This window comes from Leopardus geoffroyi, chromosome B4 (genome assembly GCF_018350155.1).
Source record: "Leopardus geoffroyi isolate Oge1 chromosome B4, O.geoffroyi_Oge1_pat1.0, whole genome shotgun sequence".
In the NCBI taxonomy this organism is placed as follows: domain Eukaryota; kingdom Metazoa; phylum Chordata; class Mammalia; order Carnivora; family Felidae; genus Leopardus; species Leopardus geoffroyi.
Genome location: NC_059341.1, coordinates 40,736,396 through 40,752,926, shown reverse-complemented (window position 1 = coordinate 40,752,926; position 16,531 = coordinate 40,736,396). Strand labels below are relative to the sequence as shown.

Genomic DNA, 16,531 nt, shown 5'->3' with positions numbered 1-16,531 from the left:
TAAAGTGGTGTGCATGTGTGCATGCGTGTGTATGTGAGCATATGTGTGATCTGTGTGGAGGGGCTGGAGGAAGGCTTGCATTTTGCTCAGCATTGCATCGTTATGCTCTTTTCATGTTATTATACTTGCGAAACAGGTTACGATTAGCTAACAGAGCAGTTTTGATCAATTGCATTGTAGACTGGCTGCTTCCTCCTGACATAGAGGGGGGGACATTATCCCTTAATGTCATCAGCCATACAACCAACCACAGTGTAGCATGAGATGCCCATGAATAGGTTTCATTTGAGGAACTCATCCAGATCCCAGTCCCTGGGTTCTGTCCCTGAGGGAAGCGCTTCCTGAAATGCTGCTGCTTTTCTTGACCTGGGTCTTCACTTGTAGGATCCTGGCTCTGAGCAATGACTATAAGTGATCTTTGTTAAAAGGCCTTTTTAAAGGGTTGAGAGATGTCAGGAAGGGACTTACCAAGTAGTCTTTGTTGAGGAGAGATGTTTAGGGGCAAAAGGGAGAACAATTCCAAAGATCAAAGAGTAGGGGTAAGAAAAAGCAGGTCGCCTTCTTCTGGAAGCTGCTGGTAGTTTATTCCCTCTGATGTGTGTGTGTATTCTGTGTGTATGTGTGTGTGTGTGTGTGTGTGTGTGAGAGAGAGAGAGAGAGAGAGAGAGACAGACAGAGAGGTAGGGAGGGAGATAGAAGAAGGAGGTGGGAGGGAGGGAGGAGTGACTAGCAGGAGATGATTGATATTAGCAGGAAAGATAGTAAGGGGCCTCGCAGGCCCTGTTAAAAAGTGTGTACTATAAGCCCGAAGTGCCCTTTCTTTGCCCGCCCTGAGTTCTGCCACGTAGCTGGCCACCTATTGGGACTACGTGGGTGGAAGAGGAACACGAGGCGGACGCATGCCTTGTTCTCAGGAGGCTGATGACCTGAAACAGGCAAGCCCAGCAGCTGATTGCGAAGGACCATACAAACAATTGCCCTTCTCCCTGGAATCTCCTTTCCTCCCTTGCCCATTGGAAGATGCCTACTTGTCTTTTCTAGATGCTCCTCAAGAGTCACGTACTCTGGGAGGCCTGCTGGCTCTAAGCAGAGCTGCGGGCTTCTGCTACTGTAGTTCCTTGTTTATACTCCGGCCTCAGCTTTTCTCTTGTTCCTGAAATCTCCTTATTAATCTGTTCTCCTTATTAGTCTGCCTTCTTTGTGAGCATCTAGGGCAAGGCTTCTATTTCCAGTGTATTACACAGCGCCCAGGAGGTTAAATGGTCTGAGAAGAATAGAGATGTGAGCAATGGCATATATGTACGCTCCCCCACCCCCCAAGAGCGACCAGGTGTGGTTGGAGCATGGCATGTGGTGCGTGCATGGGGCCAGGAGGCTGGAAAGGGTAAGCAGGCCATGGATGGATGTTAGGAGATGAAACGGTATTCGGCTAGGTAGGCAGGGCCCAGATCATGAAAGGCCCTGCGTGCATATCAGACAATTTGGTTTTCATCTAAGAAGAATGAAAGCCCCTGAGTGGGAGTAACTCGGTCAGGTTGTGACCTGAGGATCAGCGGGGAGCCAGCTTAGTGGCGGGGAGGCCAGTTAGCTCTTACTTATCCAGGTTCAAGGTAAGGATCCACACTGGGGCTGTATCTTCATTAGGAAGGGAATGTTTGAGCGTCGGTAGAGAGAGGGCTGTTTTTGAGTCAAGATAAGCAGAGCCGAAGAGGGAGAGGGCACTGGAAGATCACCCCTCTGTTACTCTGGCCACATGCAGAGGCCCAGAAAGGTACTGTTTAACAGGAACTCTGGGGTAGAGAGTAGGGTGAACAGCAGGGCCATTGCAAGGTCCAGATTTTAAGTGTGGAGCCTCAAATTTTGCCTGTCAGATTCATGTAGGAAAACAGAGTAAGAACTCAGCATAAAAGTTGACCCTAACTGAAGTGCAGTCCATCTGTCCCAGGATGCTTGGGGAGGGTCCAGGTGAGCGTCCTGAAGGCACCCAGGTCTCTCTGAGGCCCACCAGGAGTCTTGTCCCTGGCCTAGGAGAGCGTGGATGTGCCATCTCCACTCAGGGCAGCCCTGGCCTATCTGGCTTTGCTGGAAGCAGTGGCCCCGAAAGGCCGGTGAGAGAGGTGGCCCTGTCTTTTGGGGCACCCACACTTGCCCTGCCAGTGGTTAGTAGTGAGGCAGTAACAATGCCATGAGGGAAGCTTCGAGGAAGAGCCGTGCTGCCTGGAGGTCCTGCTCCCACAGGAAACCACCTCCTGCTATTCTTTCTTGGAGGCTCTGGAAACCTCCTAGGGCCCTGGTGACTCACCTCACCCTCCTCCGTGCCCGGTGAACCCACTTCCTGCTCCCTGTCTGTGCAGGCTGCTGCTGCCTTGCTCTTGACTGTGCCTCTGGGTCCCTTTGCTCCGGTTTTCCTGCCATCAGCTACTGCCCGAGCTCTTCTCACCACCCCCCCCCCCCACCCGACTCCCCACAGCCTGCTCCTGCCCGGCTCCCCAACTCAGGGGCCCCTCCTTGCTCTGATCCTTGGCTGTGACCCTGAAGGTTCTTGCCAAACTGCCTGAGAGCTGAGGCATGAGTTGAAGGGTCCGGCATCTCTCCCTGTGGCAGCCCTCCCCTCACCCAGCGTGGGGTAGCAGTGCCCACCACTAGAGAGTATTCCTCACAGTGAGACCCCTGCCCCTGGACCCCTGCAGGGCCAGCGGCATCTCCAGAGCCCCTGAGAGTTTTCAGAATGCTTTCATTGTATCGCTTGTCTCGGGATGCCAGCAAGGGCTCCCTGTACTTCGCAGTGTATTAGCTTCTCAGCCAAGACAGCCAAGAGCTGAATGGGGGAATGGGTGTCGGAAGACCCTGGTGGTGGGTGAGAAAGTGCAGCACAGAATGGGGACCATGGCTGGGGTGGGGCCTTGGGTAGGCGTGTGAAATGGCAGGCCATGGGAGGACCCCGAAAACAAGCTATACCTGTTTTGTCATTGAGATCTGGGCCTCTCCCTGCCTATAGTCTCTCTTCTTTTCCCTGCAGATCTCTGATCCTGCTCCTTCTTTGTCTGCTTCTATAGCACAGCCTGAGGTACCTGCAGCCTTTCTGGGTGGTGGAAATTGGATCCTTCTAGAAGAGACAGAGTTCACCCCTGAAATAGTGGGTTCTAAAGGATAAGAGGGGCTCCTGGGTGGTTCAGTCCTTTAAGTGTCCAACTCTTGGTTTTGGCTCAGGTCGTGATCTCATGGTTTGTGAGTTCGGGCCCCACGTCAGGCTCTGTGCCGACAGTGTGGAGCCTGCTTGGGATTCTCTCTCCCTCTCTCTCTGCCTCTCCCCTGCTTGTGCTTTCTCTCTCTCAAAATCAAAATAAACATTAAAAAAAAAGGATTAGAAAGTGTGTGATGGTCCCAGATGAGAAGGGAAGTTGCAGTCATGGGGGATAGACAGCTGCCTAGTCCAGAACTTCCAGGAGGAGGTGAGTAGTCAGCAGGCAGGTGGGTGGCACAGAAGGGGAATTCTGGGGACTTAGGGCACAGTGACTGGAATGGAGCAGAGAAATCTGGGTGGGCAGGTGCAGGTGAAGGGGGCGGACCCTGAGCCCCGGAATAGGATTTGGTAAAGATCCCTCACGTTTTCTGTAGCTCACGTACTTCCAAGGAGTTGTAATCTCTTCTCTTACCGTATCATCACACTCACCCTGTGAGGGAAAGATATGGTAATGACACCGTCCTCTCAATCACGGAAGTAAAATGTGCAGAGAAAATACATTATTTTTCTGAAATTCTGGCAACGCCAGGCCTAGGCACCAGGGGTCCTCCTGCTCAGTGTGGGGCTCATTGTGTAGTGGAGTGCCATTGGCTAGTCCTGGGAGGGGGGGTTGTAGAGTGGGATGGAGAAGGGTGTGGCTGTCGACCTAGCACTTCTCAGTTGTCTGTAGAGCCCACCCCTGTGCGACGCTCATGTCGTCCCAAATCACAGCCTGCCTTTTAGTGACTTTCTTATTCCTGGACTGCAAAAGACTGTCCGCCATGGACCATTCAGACAGGCTGCAGGTCCTCCAAACATCAGGTCGAGACCAGAACACTGCCCTCCTCCCCTTCGATTCCTCCTTACCCTCAACAAGTGCAGCTCCCTCCCCTTATCCCATGGCCCTGGGTGCTGCTGTGCTTCAGCGTCTTAGCAAATGGAGCAGATAAGAATATTTAGAAAGACTCTAGTCTCAAAGAGGGGAATGGGAAGGAGGGTGAGGGCAAGGCTGGAGAATGGATGCAACACCTTTCAGTTCATGGTGAAGGTTTTCTACTCTAGCAGTGGGGAGCCACTGGAAGGCTTTCAGTGGGAGAGTGGGGCAGTGTGATTCGAAAAGATCCCTCCAAAGGTGGCGGGGGAGAATGTCTTGGGACAGAGGTGGATGTGGGCAGGGTCTGGTGCCAAGCTGGGGTTGCCCTCTGTCCATGTTTAGCGGGAGGCCCCTGGTCATTTTCATCCGGTTACACTTTGACTAGGTGAGGAAGGCCTTTCTTTCTCCCCACCCCAATGCTCCAGGAAGTTTATGAGGGTGTGATTAGTTGAAAGATGGGCTAGTCCCATATGGGGGAGTCACTTGGGGGTGGTCAGATCTGGGCAGAAGCTCGGAGCACAGGAGTTCCTTTGACTAGACAATCAGTGGGCTGCCACCAACAGGTTACCTTTATTCAGTGACACCAGCCAATAAGTGCCCCACTCTCTGTAGTTCCCTGCTGACCAGTGGAGTCCATTGGATAAAGCTTGGAGGCCTTCGTCTGCTGACTTTACATGTGTCTGTGTGTCCCCTAAGCCTTCCCTGCACTACCTCAGCTTCTGGAATTTAAGTCACGTCTGAAGTGGAAGCAAATTAGCTTTGCCTGTAGTATCTGACTATTTCTGTCTTATACCTTGATCAGTAGCTTCTCGAGAGAGGAATGTGTTACTCCTGATTTTCTGGGTCCCTAGTGGCCAAAAGAGCGGGTGGCCCACAGCTAGACGAAGAAGCACATTGTAGCCAGAGGGAGGAGCACGGGTAAGACCCTGGGCCGGGAGGGAGTATGGTGCATTCCAGACACTGCAAGCGGCGCAGTATGGCCGGAGCTCAGAGACGCAGAGGGACATGGGGAGAGATGAGGTGGAGACGTGAGCTGGCCAGGCTGTGCAGGGGCCCACAGCTTGAGAGTGGTGGGAAGCACCAGAAATCTCCACACACGTGGGTGTCTTAGCGAGGTCGACATTTTGAAAGGACCCCCTGGCTGCCTTTGGAGCATGGAGTAGGCGCTATTGGGAGGCTGCTGGGGTAATCCAGCTGAATAAGTGTGGTAGTTTGGGCTAGGGTGGTAGTCATGGAGGTGGTGAAAAACAGATGGATTTGGGAGATATTTCAGGGCAAAATTCATAGGAGTGGTGACACATTGGCTGTGGGGCATGAGGGAAGAAGACTCTGGAGGCTGCCTGTAGATTTCTGGTGTATGGACTGAACGTAGTGGTGGCATTCATGGCCATAGGGAATCCTGGAAGAGAGTCATCTTGTAGAGCAGATTGTAAGTTTGGTTTTGGAGGTGGAGGTTTTGAAGGGGCTCTGAAGCATCCAAGTGGAGATGCCAGGTAGGCGGGAGGATGTGTGGAATCAGAAGCTAGAAGAAAGTAAGGGTTAAAGGCAAAATGTTGAGGGTTATGGGGACGTAGGTGATCATTAAGGCCATAGGAGCAGATAGAGTATCTAGGAGGGCATAGAGGGCATAGGAGCAGATAGAGGGCAAGGGTAAGAGTGTAGAAAAAGAGTGTAGAAAAGGGTAAGAGTGTAGAAAAGAGGCCCCAGGTCCAAGCCTTGTGAAAATCCATCTAGGGTATCCAGAGGTGGGTGAGCCATGCCCTTCAGGGCACCCATAACCCAAGAAGGCAGCTAATCCTGAACACCCAGGGATCTGTTTTGCAAGGCAGCATGTACCAAGAGCCAAGTAAATGGTCAACGAAGGAAAGATTATTTTCAAATGAGTATCATGTTCCATAAGCTGTGTATGATGGCCTTTACTTCGGATCAACCCCAATTCGCCTTTTTTCAGCTTCTTAGAGGATTCCTGTGGAGCATGTTCACCTGCCCTATTCTTCCTGATGCCCAGACATCGCTCACATCCCACCCCCCACCCCCCCAACCCCTCCCCTCATCTGCCACCGCAGCCTTCATTTCATGGTGTAAGCCAGCTCTCTTGGATCTTTCCACCTCTGTGTCATTACTGCATGGTATGTCATTTGCAGCTGAAACAACTCAGCCATATGCTGTGTTCTCGTTGGTTGGGAGAAAACGTGGGCATAAAAGCAGGGCCTCATGCAGCCATGGTCTATGTGTCAGAGGCAAGCAGAGGTTGCTGCTGGGATGGCTGGTGGGGCCCCGAAGGCCAGCCTCAAACCCCAGGTTGTACCTTCAGGAGACCGTGGCTCCTGGATAATGGTTTGACCAAAGTTTTGGGCTGACTCTGAATATGAGCTATCTTGAGTCACAGGTGTGAATATGAATATGGCTCTCAAGGATGCTTGAGTGAACGTCACCTTTGTCATCTGCCCAGTTATACATCAGTATGGTCTTGGGCTCCTTAGACATGCATCTGAAGGTTTTCAAGCCGTCTCTGGGCTGTCGAGCCCTGTTCTCAATGCTGCCCTGGGCCAGATGGCGGGCAAGCATGCAGAAAGGCACAGGGGGAAAGGGATGAGGTGAGACTAAGGACCGAGGAGAGAATCCACTCCCATGATGTCTTGAACTACCCCCTGTCGCTCTACCAGCATGCATACCCACTGTTGCTTTTCTGTGTTGTCTCTCCTGCCTTTCAGAAGCTGTCCACCCTTTGAGACCAGCTTCAGGCTCAGTTCCTCAGGAAGCCTTCTAGCCTTTCTGGTCTTCCACAATACGGACTAGAGCCCACAGTGTAGAAGTAAATTATGAGAGCTTTCCTCTGTTGGTCTTCATTGTGCTTCCTACCTGCCAGGTCTGTCCTCATAAAGAGATGATAAGATTTTCCAGTGTAGGGACCAAGTGTCCTAGGGCTCCTGAACTGTCCAGCAGAGAGCTGGGCACCTAAGGGGCTGCTCTACAAGCTGGTCACTGATCAGAAGCTCTCCTTCCAGCTGCTTTTTGTTCCTTCCTTCATTCAGCAGGTGCTGAGGGCTGAGCTGGATGTATATGGTATGATTTCTTCTTACATGGAGCTCAAAATGAAAATAATAATAATTATAATAAGCACCTTTTATTGCCCACCCATGGGCTGATGACTGCCCTGGGTGTTTCGCATGTACATCTCTGCTTCGAATTCTCACTACAACCCTGCAAGTGTGGGATTCTCACGTTGCAGTTGAAGAAACAGGCTCAGAGAAGTCTCAGAGCAAGTGGCAGAGCTCAGGGTTAGGCCCAGGCGCCCTGGGTTTGCTGCTTTGCTGGAAAGAGTATTTCTCAGACACAGGGACAGATCAGGTCTCATCAGCCTCGAGGCCCTGGCAGCTAGCTCATGGCCCCTGTCTGGGGCTTTTTGGTGCAAAGCGGAGTGTTTAATGCTTCAGTCCCCTCCAGTTGTGACATTCTGCAATTCTGTCACCAGCCTGGGTCTTTTCCCTCCAGGGGTGAAGCTGGAAGTTCTCTGAAATAGCACTGCTGCTCCCGCTGTGGGTTGTTCCGGAGGCTGTTCTGGGGAGGGCCCAGAAGGGGCTGTGGAGCTCTAAGGCCCCGGTGGGGGCAGCAGGTGCATGGGAACCCCTCAAGGGCGTTGGAGGCTGTGCTTTTGTCAGAGCCGGGCCCTGCCCTCAGGGGCCCCACAGTTGGTCTGTCTTCGTTCTCTCCTCGGGCCATGAGGGCTGCCTGGCTGCCCTGGGAGAGGCCCCCAAACTCAAGCCTTTGGCATTAATTCAAGGTGTCTCTCCAAGGAGTGCTCCACTTACCCTGGCTCGCCGGAGCCACCTTCTCTTGTTTGGGAATTATAAGAGATCACCCATCATCTGAAGGGGCTTCTGCTGGTGGCTCCACGCCCAGTGTGCGTGCGTGTGTGCATGCGTGTGTGTATAGCGGCTGAGACCCTCTTCCCCCCTGGCTAACCAAGGCTATGAGGAGATGTGGCCTTTTTCTTAGGGACATCCCAGTTCCCCTCCCATCAGTGCCTCAATTTCTCTGTGTCCTGGGTTTTCTGTCACCTGAAGCTGCTTTCCTCCTTTGTCTCTTCCTCTCACAGATATCCCCCTGCTCCCTGGCTCCCCACGCCGGCTGAGCCCTCGGGCAGTGGCCAGAGGTGGCCAGGGCCCCAAACGTGGCCAGCAATACCTCAAGGTTCCCGGTTCCCAAGCCCTGGGTCCGCAGGGCAGTTCTGACCATGACCGAGATTCTGGCCCGCCCTCCGGTGGAGGGAGCTCCTGTGGCAGCTCGGTGAGTGCTGGGGTGGGGTAAAGGCTGGCCCTGTTGGGGGCCCAAAGGGAGCCTCTTGACTGAGACACTCTCCACCTGGGGGGCAGGGGTTTGTGTGTGTGTGTGTGTGTGTGTGTGTGTGTGTGTGTGTGAGAGAGAGAGAGAGAGAGAGAGAGAGAGATCTCCAGGGTTTTTCTTAGGGCCTTTTCCTCTCTCTCTCTCCAAGTCATGGTGGCACAGTGTCCCGACTATGCTGGAGTCTTGTGGTCAGAGGACAGGGAGAGGGAGGTGTGAGGCCACGTGAGCCCACCTGTTGGTCTGCAGACTCCTTGGCTCCCCTCACAGGTCTGAGGAACCAGGCCTCTGCCGTGGTGGCTCCGAGGCTCTCCCCTGTGGCTGGCGCTTCATCTGGTTGCCCAGGTGACCTCCCAGGTGGCTGAAGAGGCAGCTGGGTACCAAACCAGTAATAAACAGGGAGACGCCCAAAGGGAGGGAGGCAGGTCCCTCGCCTGCTCCGCCTTGTTCTTTCCCCTCCTCTTCTCTCAACCTCCCACCTCCAGGCTGGTCGGGAGCAGAAGTCAGTCCCCCTGCTGCCGTCCCCACTGGTGGCTGCAGAGGAGGAGGAGGAGGATGTGGGGCTGTGAAGGGGCATAGTGTAGAGTGAATCCCCGTGGGGTGGGGCTGGGGTGGGCTGGGTGACAAGAAACTGGCCCTTGTTCCAATGGATCCAGAGAACTTGCCAGTGAGTAATCTGTGTGTGTAAGCGTGCATGCGTTTGCAGGCAGGCCGGCGGATCTGCAAGGAGATGAGTGTGCGTGGGTGTGTTACCGTGCATGTGGAGGGCTGCATGTGCCAGAGTGCACTTGTGCACAGATGGGTGCAGGAGAGCTGGTGCAGAGGTGCTGTGTGTCGATGCTGTGTGTGCGTGTGCAGGGGTGGTGCATGGCTCTGGTGTGCAGGCAGGTGTGGAAGCACAGGGCTTCGCTGCTGCACGTGTCGTCTGTGTGTGTGAGCATATGTGTGTGCACGGATGCCAGGGCAGGAGTGAAGGCATCGGTGTCCAGGCTGTGGACATGTGGGTGGAGGGCTGAGTGGGCTGGGTATGGTGGAAGGACTTAGGCCACTGTGTCCTTTCACTGGGCCTGAGGGCCTTGCCTCCTAGTCCACCGCCCTGGGCCCGGAGCACAGGGTCAGCCTCCTCCGTCTCTCACCCTTCCTCACTGGACCTCGCTGTCTCTGTCCCGTTCTCTCTGGCCAGGTCATCAATAACTACCTGGACGCCAACGAGCCAGTGTCCTCGGAGGCCCGTCTGAGCCGCATGCACTTCCATGACAACCAGAGGAAGGTCGACTACGTGCTCGCCTACCATTACCGGAAACGCGGGGTGCACCCTGGCCATGGCTCCCCTGGCCCCTCGCTGGCGATTGTCTCCAATGGGGAGACGGGCAAGGAACCTCGTGCTGGTGGCCACGGTGACATTGAACTGGGGCCACTTGATGCCCTGGAGGAGGAGAGGAAGGAACAGCGGGAGGAGTTTGAGCACAACCTGATGGAGGCTGGGCTCGAGCTCGAGAAGGATGTGGAGGTGAGGCTGGGCAGGTGGTAAAGGGTCGTGGGATGGGATGGCCTTGCAGGACTGGGGCCCTGGTGACCAGTGTCACCTGCCAGGAGTGTTGGCTTTGTTCTGGCAGGTGGTGTGTTTTTTTTTTTTTTTTTTAAATCTGATGAGCATACAAGATTTTCTTGTTCAAAGACTTGAGGAAGAGCATTGGTATAGCTGGTGCCTCTGCCTAGGGGTGTACCAGGTGGTGAAGGCAGTGATGGTGATGTCCAGCCTGTTCCGTGGGCATTGGCCTAGAGATTGGAGGCAAGACATTTCTGCCTTGCCTTGGTTTCTTCAAATGGTTTCCTTGGAATGAAGACCCAGATTGCCTGTGCAACTTTGGATCAAATTCCTCTCTAGGGCATATACTTCACTAAGGAGTGTGCTTGCCTGAGGCCCTCTGAGGGAGATGATTAATTGGAAACTGAACATTGGACATATTTTATCAACTTGTGAGCTACATATATTCTCACCCCTGGTCAGTAGCAGCCTAAAGGAATCCATGGAAGTCCGTTTATCTACATATCCATCTGTCCATCCGACCATCCATTCTTGGATCCATCCATCCATCCATTTCTTCATATCACAGTGATCCTTTAAAGATGACTTGGCCTAACCATCCCCTCTGAACTCATCTTCTACCCCTCCCACCTTCCTGTACCTCCTCCAGCCCATTGGCATTATCTTGGTTGTGTGTTGGTCACCCTTACCTCAGGGCCTTTGCACTGATTGCCCCCTCTGCCTTGGGCACCCTTCACAGACCTGGGCATGCTCAGTCCCTCGCTTCAGACCCCTGCCTAAATGTCACCTCTTTCCAGACATCTTCGTGACCATCCTAGCTAAAATACTCCCACCCTATCACTCTGTTCCTTGACCATGCTTTACTTTTCTTCATCACACTTGGCACTGCTACCTGAAACAGCATAATAGATTTGTTTTTTTATCTGCGCCCCAACCAGCTTCATGAAGGCAGGGGTCTTGTTTGGTTCACTTCTGCATCCTCAGCACTCAGGACAGAGTCTGAACAGTAAAGTCATGTAGTTGAATAAATAAGTGATCTCCCTGAATCTCAGGTTCCTCATCTGCAAAATAGGCAAATGCCCTGCTGGACTGTAGGTTTACATGCCCTAGCAATTGATGGGCAGTGAAAACATCTGGCACAATGTGCAATACATAGTAGGTGCTCAATAAATGCTCCTTAGTATTATTTTAAATATGAGTCATGCTGAGGGGTGGGGTGCCATTCTCATTAGAAACCTGTTTTGTAGGACTCAAGTTAATACTGTCCCCAAACTGGACAGGACTGCCAGGGGTCATTCATCCATTTCTCTCTCTCCAGGAGGGATGGCATGCGGTTCGGCTCCGACCCTTGCCCTGCTGATGTGTGCTGCCTATCTAGACCCTCAAAGTAGGAACTGCTTCCCTCCTTGTTCTTTCCACCAATTCAGGAAGATTGTACTCTTTTAGGACTCATTGGGGCTCCCTTGATTTTCCCTTTTTGAAACCCAAAGTTTACTTGATGAATTGGGTCTGGTGGGAAGGTTTTTCAGGTGGTAATGTGTTTTGAAGACCATGCAAGGAGCTTGGTACCACCACTGTGGACACACCTGTCTCTGGGTGTCAGGGAGCAGAGGCCTGGGCCTTGTTCAGCCACTTAGTTGGGGCACAGCATCATGCTCAAGATCTCTTTACACAGATGTTCACATCCCAGGTCTGGCGTCCAAGTTTCCATGTCTGTAAAAAGGGGGTAGCGATGTATTCTTCAAGAGGTTGTTTGAAGAGGAAAACAAGACAAGTAAATTAAGTACTTAGGACAGTAATAGTGCATGTCACTACTGTTATTAATTAGAGTTGCCAGATTTAGCAGATTCAAGATGGCTAGTTACATTTGAATGTCAGATCAACAGCAAATCCGTTTTTAGCATACGTATGTCCCATGCAATATTTGGGATATACCTAATACAAAAAATATTATTTGTTGCTGATCTGAAATTCGAATATAACTGCCCTGGCAACTCTTACGACTATTCTATCACTGCCCAGCTTTGCTGCCCACCAGCAGGTTCCATTTAGGTTTTCCTGGCTTTGGCTGGGAATTTGGAGGGCCCAGAAATAGCTCTTGGGACTGACCAGTGTTAGATGGGGACATGGAGCGTGTCCTGGATGGTCATCCCTGGTCTGCAACCAGCACAAAGTGCCAACTTCCACACCCCCGGCCCCCCACCCCAGCTTCAAAGCCTGCTTAACTCTTTTGCTTCACGAGGCCCCTCCAGGTCACTCAGCAACCCAGAGCCCCCTCCACTCATGTGGCCTTTGTGACCTACTCTCCTGCAGTTTTGTCTCTCTCTCTCCCTCTTTTCTGAAAATTAATCATTGTTAGTTTTGGGACCTCTGATGCAAAGCGTTACGTTAATGGCACTTGTCAGTCGTGGCACATTATCACCATTGGCATACAGGGAGGACCCTCGCGTCATGTACTTGAACGCCTGCCTTGATACTTGCCTGTTCCCTCCACAGGCAGTCATTCCAGTGCAGTATGTTCCTGGGGGAGTGGATGGTGCTGTTCTTGCTTTTTAAATTTTTTTAATGTTTTAATTTTTTTTATTTTTGTTAAATATAATTTATTGTCAAATTGGTTTCCATACAACACCCAGTGCTCATCCCAGCAAGTGCCCTGGCGCTATTCTTGCTTTATGCAAGTTTTTCATTTAAAAAGCGGACTTTATTGTTTAGAACAGTTTCAGATTTACAGAAAAATTGGACGGAGAGTTTCCATCTACTCCGTACCCAGTTTCCTCTACTATTAACATCTATATTAATATGGTACTTTCTCTTCTTTTCTTTCTTTCTTTCTTTCTTTCTTTCTTTCTTTCTTTCTTTCTTTCTTTCTTTCTTTCTTTCTTTCTTTCTTTCAGAGAAGGAGAGGGAGAGGGAGAGGGAGAGGGAGAATATTAAGCAGACTCCACTCCCAGCATGGAGATCAATCTCACGACCATGAGATCATGACTTTAGCCAACACTTAACTGACTGAGCCATCCAGGTGCCCCTGCATTAATATGGTTCCTTTATCACAATTAATGAACCAGTATTGATATACTATCATTAACTAAAATCTCTACTTTATTCAGATTTATTTAGCTTCTACCTCCTATCCTTTTTCTGTGCCGGATCGCATCCCAGATGCCACATTACGTATAGGTATCCTGCCTCCTTAGGCTCCGCTGGCTGTGATGGTTTCTTGAAACTGTACATGTTTTTAATTTACCTAGGAGGTACCCTGTTTTACAGCTCATTCTATTCCTGACTTTCCCTCTCGGCCCTGTATTTTGGGATCCTTTGCGTTCTGCACGTGCATCCAACCCAGTTTTCCTAATGGATGAGCAAGTTGCCGTCACCACAGTTACCCGATGACTTCCCCAAGCATCATGGGCACCCACGTGGCCTCCTACCGTGTATCACCCCAACAAGATTGAGAAGGAATTGTCACCTCCTTCAGGGCCGGCAGTCCTTGATGTTCTCTGGTTCCCCCTCACGCCCCTCCCCCGTGATGCCATGTTGGTGCCAAACACTGGCTGGAGCTTCATTAGCCGGAGCCCCTGAGCACCTCTCCTGGGGGCCTATGGGGGCCTGCAGAGCTCTCCTGTGTGTCAGGATGCTCAGTCTTTGTCATGAGCTAGCAGCCTGGAGCTGGCACCTCCCGGGAGCAGGGCCGTGGCTTGGCTGCACCTGAAGGCAGCTTGGAGGGTGAGTGTGGTGGTCCCATCTGCTCAGCTACTCCTGCCCTTCTGGGCCCTGCTGTCTTTTAGGCTCTGGTTTCAATTCGATTTTAAGATAAATGGAGAGGAAATGGGTTTGTATCAGAGACCCATTAGAAACTATTCACTTAGCCTTATAGATCAAAAGAACTTTGTGTCCATCAAATTCTAGTTGATTGACTATCACAGGAGTCATTTTCGCCCCTGGTGGCTGAGTGAATTTTACACAGGATGATGTTTGGTGCATGCCTTCTGTTTGGTGCTCTGCATTTTCAGTCAGTGGGCGTAGTTCCATGTATGGACATTGTTCATGTTTTAAAGGCTGTTTAGTATTTATCAGGTGACAGTTTGCATATGTGTTTTCTTACGTGTAGCCATCTGATTAGATTTCATTTGAAGACGTTGTGCTGGAGATGCCTGTGGGTGGCAGAGATGCCTGCACCCTCACTGCCAATTTGGATTCATGAGGGCGACCTGTCTAGAGACGGGCATCACTGCCAAGTGGGAGGGTATTGCGAGCATTTGAGGGATTTACCCACCCAGGGCCTCCAGACGGGGCTGTGGAGCCGGGGGGCTGACTGAGGCCTTCTGTGACACACCTCCTCCTACCCTGTCCCAAACCTCCTGCCCTGACCCAGACAGCCAGAAGGACACAGGCAGAGACTCAGATGAACAAGGGGCACCAGGGGGCATCCCAGAGCTAGGCGCAGTGCTAGGCATGTGGCAGGCCTGGCGGGGGGCATTTGTGGACTTAGGGTGTAAAGGTCCTCGCCCACCCTGCAGGCCCTGAGATTCTAGCAGGCACGGCCCACAACTCCCTCTGTGTGGATAGCTGGACCTTCCAAACTGGGAATGGAGGAGAGGGCATTGACAGGGAGGCTAGGGGCCGCCTTGCTTGGGGCTAGCTCCCCTGGGATTAGGGCACCAGAGAACCGATAGCAGAAGCTGCCTTTATTCAGCCTGGTTTGGCATCTCCAACAGGTCCCTGGGCTGCTTCTGGCAGAGCCAGGCCTGGAAGGGGCACGGTGCCAGCTGGGAGGCACCAGGAGGTGGTGCTCTCCTCTCTGACTTGGTGTCAGGTGGGAGCCCAGGACCGACCAAATCCCTTCCCTCTCTACAGAGAGGGGACCCCTCCCCACCAGCCTTAGAATGACCCTGACACCTGACTGTTCACCTTAGAGCCCTGGATGTCTGATATCTAACCCAAATTACTGCATGGAGCCAGAGAAATGGGCTGGGGGATGTCTGGGGTGTAGGATGTCAAGATCTCCCAGGAAGGCTGATTTAGGGGAAAAGATGTGGGCCAAGAATATCAGAATGTCTTCTCACTTTCTTAAAGCCAGAGGCCACTGTTTCTTGACCTTTGTCATCACCTCCTGTTCCCACTTCCTTTTCAGAAGAGTTTTTATACTTCTGATTAAACAGTGCGTCCTCCTAGGCCCCTGGATGGAGCTGGGGTGACTTTGGGAAATTTGCTCCCTATCATTAGTCTGTGGTTTAAAGGGAGGAACCCAACTTTCCTGAATGCCTTCAGTGTGCCTCCTAACGTGGATCTCACTTTCACTTGTGCTCCCTCATTTCGTCTTTGGGACTATCCTGCCAGGTGGCTGTTATCTTCATCTTTTGAAGGAGATGAGGAACCAGGCTGAGAGGCTAGTGGCTCTGTCACGGTGACACCTACTTCGAGATCCAACGGAGGTTCGAACTCCATCTGAGGGTCTGGGGTCTTTGTTGCACCAGAGATGCCTGCCAAGCCCTCGACAGCGCTTTCCTAGTCTTCCTTCCTCAGAATTCCGAGAGGAGAGGCTCCTGCGAACACAGGCAAAATACAAATGTGGAGCTAATGACGCCCCAGTCCGTGCTGTTTCTCGGTGATGGCTGCTGCGCTCCCCCGGGTGTGGGTAGCGGTCACACTGCTGTTGACTTGTGCTAATGACTGAGGAAAATGTGCTGATTTCCCCCTGGCTTTGCCTGTGTTCCTGTCCCACGTGCCCCACCCTGAAGCCGCACGCGGGAGCCTTAGGCTTCTCACCTGCCTCTCTCTCCTACCCTAAGGGATCTTCAGGGGACACAACAAAGACAGGCCCCAGCAACCCCTGCCCCTGGGGCTGCACAGCCGAGCAGAGCAGAGCCTCCACAAGGCTGGTTGGATCTCATCTCCGAGGGGGAGGCCTCTCGGCAGCCTGGGGGTGGAGTACAGAGAAAAGTGAGGAGGGGAAGTCAGGCCCCCCCAAAACTGGGTAGATGTTTCCTTTTCCAAAGAGTTAACAAAAATGGACACTCAGTATTCTTGCTTGATGCTAATGGCGACCCTGCTGAGGTGGTGCAAGGGCCGTTGTCCCTTGTCCGAGCCGGCGTCAGGCTGGTGAGGAGCAGACCTGTGCCTTGCAACTGCTCCGCCTGTTCTCTTAAAATGACTCTCCAGGGGTGACATTTAGTCTACACAGTCGCCCATCCGGAGGCGAGCACCGTCTGGGTCGTGAAAGAGTTCGGGCAGTGGGTCTGGTGAAAAGAAGGCCGGCGGTTTCAGCAGCAGAGGACAGGAGCTGGGGTGTGGCCCTCTCTCATGTCCTTCATGTCTGGTGTCTTCCATCTGTTGCCCAGGGCTTCTAGAGGTCTCTAGAATCCCTCCAAAGGGGCTGAAAGGAGTGTCCAGCCTTTGATTTGCCAGTCCCACCGCACAGGACAGAGGGCAAGGGTCAGTGACTGGCCTGGCTGAGGGCCTCTGGCCTGTGTGCCACCTTAGCTGGCTGTGTGTCTTGCTGGTTTTCTGTTACCAGGTGCAGCCGGTGATGTATGAGAAAATG

The 16,531-nt window shown here is 52.4% G+C and overlaps 1 protein-coding gene across 4 annotated transcripts in view; it reads left to right on the top strand.

Annotated features, from left to right (window-relative positions):
- The window catches only part of ANO2 (anoctamin 2), a 340,087-nt gene that overhangs the window by 13,341 nt on the left and 310,215 nt on the right, over window positions 1-16,531 (top strand). For all 4 annotated transcript variants that reach the window (XM_045467167.1, XM_045467165.1, XM_045467166.1 and 1 more), the window contains exons 2-3: window positions 8,197-8,387; window positions 9,625-9,951. In XM_045467167.1, the coding sequence (XP_045323123.1) occupies window positions 8,197-8,387; window positions 9,625-9,951 (518 nt within the window). The remainder of the gene's footprint in view (window positions 1-8,196; window positions 8,388-9,624; window positions 9,952-16,531) is intronic.